This window comes from Alligator sinensis, unplaced genomic scaffold, assembly GCF_000455745.1.
Source record: "Alligator sinensis unplaced genomic scaffold, ASM45574v1 scaffold432_1, whole genome shotgun sequence".
Lineage (NCBI taxonomy): Eukaryota > Metazoa > Chordata > Crocodylia > Alligatoridae > Alligator > Alligator sinensis.
The window spans coordinates 1383139-1386898 of NW_005841998.1; the positions used below are offsets into that span (position 1 = coordinate 1383139).

The 3760-nt window shown below is 45.0% G+C and overlaps 1 protein-coding gene across 1 annotated transcript in view; it reads left to right on the forward strand.

The window, feature by feature from the left end:
* Positions 1-2171: 2171 nt before the first annotated feature.
* The window catches only part of RTN4 (reticulon 4), a 44702-nt gene continuing 43113 nt past the window's right edge, over positions 2172-3760 (forward strand). The window contains exon 1 of the mRNA XM_025201578.1: positions 2172-2259. Coding sequence (XP_025057363.1) covers positions 2187-2259 — 73 coding nt within the window. The 5' untranslated portion in view covers positions 2172-2186. The remainder of the gene's footprint in view (positions 2260-3760) is intronic.

Consider the following 3760-nt stretch of genomic DNA (forward strand, 5'->3'; position numbering starts at 1 on the left):
TCTCCCTATTTCAAAGTTTGGGAGACCCTTTAGGTCTTCAAAATCATAAACACACACATGAACCCTAGTCTTCAGCAACAGCTAGGTTTACAGCTGTAGTTAAGAAGGAAAGGGAGTCGGGTGAAGATTAGGTTGTGTCCCTGCTCAGGGCAGTCACAACTCTGGAAACATCTCTTTTTTTCCTTCATTCTGAATTTCAAAAACAATCTGTATTCTGGGGAATGTTGTATGCAAGCAAATATGGTATGTTAGAGTCTAGCTACTGTGTGACCCCTTGTGGCATGCTAAATTGCTTCCTTTGATATGTATAGGCACAGGGAGGGAACACCAGAGAGAAGCCTCTTCTACATGTGGGTAAACCCTCTCTCCAACTCGCCCCACACATCATTGTGTGTATGCCCCTAGGCCCCGCCCCCAGCTCCTTAGGAAGGGGAGCTTGAAGATTCAGGTTGCTACTGCATACTGCAGCCTGTATGGGAATGATGGGAGAAACATTTCTGCCACAGTTAAAGTTATAGTTTTAAAATAGGATAGTGTTTTCAGGGGTTTAGGTTGTAGCCGTGTTGGTCTAAGGATATAGGCAGACAAGGTTCCTTGGGTGAATTTGATATCTTTTATTAGACCAACCCAAATGGTTGGAGAATAGTTATTAAGCAAGCTTTCGGGTTCAAAAACCCTTCGTCAGGCTCAGGAAGCTGCAGCAGTTGGTGTTTTCATGCGCTTTAAATTGGGGGATAACATTTTTCTGTCTCTTAATCTCTACAAGAAAATGTAGAGTAATAAATTTGAATGAAAGGAGTAAAATATCTTTACCCCTTTTGGTTCCACAGGAAGATGTCTTGTATTTATTATTTTGCTGTCTACGATAGCTTCAATGATGTAGGATGTACCATGAGGATCTCCGAGTGACAGAGATTAAAAATGAAGTAATAAAAAATCCTATCTAATTCTGTTTTATGTGTTTGAGTGTACATAGCTCACTTTCTAGGAGAATTAACACACATTTTGGGGCTTAACAAAGTTCACGTTTATGTCTTTCTTTCATCTTTTTCAAAGCAAGTAATTTTGCAAAGATACAGTCATCAAAGTGCCAGCAGAAGCGCTGATTGTATGCAAACATAGCTGTTCAGAAATTTTTCCAAGTGAATAATGGCAACAACAGAGGTGACAAGTCTTTCCTTCCCTTCCACTCCATTTATAAAAGTTGTGCCATGGGTTGCCAACCCCTGTTCTACATCTGCCAGAGCATGGCACATGAAGCCATTTTGCTCAGCATGCCACATCTGCGCCAGGCTCTGGCAGCCGTGGTTGCATGTGCTTCAAGGTGGATGTCTGGGAAGGGGCCAGGGGCAGCATAACCACAGAGCTGGTGCCAGGGCTCCGGACCCTGGTGCAGCTGTTTTCAGCCTGCCTGCCACCTGCTGCAGCTCCCCAGAGCCTGGGTTGATTGTGGCAAGCATCTGGGAGACTGCAAACAGCTACACCAGATTCTGGCAGCAGTGGCTGCACGCACACCTCGGTGGACAGCAGGGATGGGGCCAGGGTTGCACTGCACCAGGTCCCTTCCTGCCTGTGGACCCCGAGGCATCTGTCACTGCCACAGAGCCTAGCTGGAGCCCTGGAGCCTGGTGCAGTTGTTTGCAGCCTCCTGGCTGCCTGCCACAGCCAGCCTGGGCTCTGGGCAGCTGCAACAGGCAGTGGGTGGGCTGCAAACAGCTGCCCTGGGGTCTGGAGCCCCAGCACTGGCTCTAGCTGTGGCAGGTGCATTTGGGCCTTGGCAAGCCACACAAGGGAAGGAGCTGGGGCAGTGCAACCCCAGCCCAGCTCCTGAGGCACACATGCACCTGCCGTTGGCAGCAAGGATCGAGCCTCTGGCATGTGGGTTGAAGTTGAGGTGTTTTTGGCACTCTGCCCAAAGACACTGCCAACCCTGTTGTAGAATGTGATCTAATTGGGGACATTTAAATGTTCACGTAACATTTTATTAATGAAAGAACTTATTCTTCTCTGACCTGGCCAACATGTAAGAGCTAATATTGCTACTTTTTTTTTTTTTTTAGATTCTTTAATGAAAAATATTTAACTCCACCAACATCATTATTTGAATTTATAGTAGTGCCAAGAGCTGTGCTTTGAATCAGTAACCCAGTGGAGTTTGTGCTACATGGAAGCCTGGTTCCAACTTTATGCTGGTTTCCAACTTCAGTATCTTCGTTGCTTACACAAAATGGGAAGTTGTTCCTCAATCAGGTTTTCTAGGTTAGCAAAATTTCATTCTGCGCTCAGTACAGTATTTTGTTCTGTAAGTCTTGCATCAAATAATCGGATTGTTTCAGTGTATTCATTCAGTTGTGTAAAACCCATTTACTGGGTTTACTCAAATATAAGACAAAGTTTCTCCCCCCTGCCTTCCCCCATCAGTTGGGTAAGAAAGCTCCTTGTCTTATATTTGCATACAAGGAAACTTTACTAAATACATTGTCCATCATTAAACTGCTGCCAAAAGCAGCATGTGCTCAGTAATGGAAACCAACTGTCAAGTTGATTAAATGCAGCCAACACTGAGCATAACTAGAAAACACGTGGCCCGTCTTAGGCAAACATACTTTTTTATTATTTTTTATATATATATATAATATAAAAAAAATATTTAGTGTTCCAGGTCAAATCAGCTCCAAATCATATTGATTTGAGTAGAACTTAGTTGTTCCAAAAGCCACATTGATTGAGAAGGTGGAACTCAATTATTCAAATGCCATATATAGTGCTACAACCCTCGAATATCCTCTGTCTCGGGCTTTCACCCTGGGATTTTAGGTACTCCCAAATCCATTGGCAGGCATCCTACGTGCAGGCCGAAACCGAGAGATCTTGGGGATTCCAATGCTCCCACTTGACTTTAGCCAAAAGACTCATGGGAAATTACCACAAACATAGCTTAGCACAGCTGAACCAAGTAAAATATATGGTAATACCCATTGTGCTGAGTCTCCTTTGGCACTGACTCATTTCCAAGTTATGGTGAGCCACTTCCCTGAATACATTGTTACTTTCTTTTCATTCCCATAGCCTTTCTTTCCCATTTCCAATGGTTCCTGTTTCTTCACCAGCCTGGGCCCCAAACAGTTTCCCCAGAATCCTTTTGCTGCCCCATTGCTCAGCCTGTTGCATATGATTAGTGTGACCTCACCCTCCATTAGGTAGAGCCAGACTAGGTTGCCCTGCGCCTTATCTGCATATCAATTTTTGGAAGATCCCAGGACTCATGACAAGAATACCCGGTTCCAGCCATGAGTGGGGGGCTAATTAGTGCATGGGGTGGGGGGGTTATCCTTTGGGCGGGGAGGGCAGGGGTATCTCAAGTACACATGCAGTGCTGGGCTTTGGGGTCACCACGTCTTGAAACACTGACTGCTGGGGCCCTGCCCAGTTAACTGTATGGTAGCCTTTTGGCTTTGGTCTTGTCATGCATAGTTTGTACTCTATGTAAGCAGGTACCAAAGTGCTGCTTAAAAGTGTGTTTATGGAGTACCTGTGCTAAAACTTGGAGCCGTTTCAAAAAAGATGAAATGCATCAGTTCTGGATGAACTAAGTCTGTGGGTACCTGTAGTAATTTGCCTATATGCAAATTACTACATGCATGTTTGTTAAAGTCAGTGTTTTCAAATTTTCCCCTTCCTTCCTTCCATGTGTTCAGGGAGAGCAGGCAGTAAGGTGGGGGTGAAGGGGCTGCAGGGGGAAGAAGTTGGGTGCAGACAG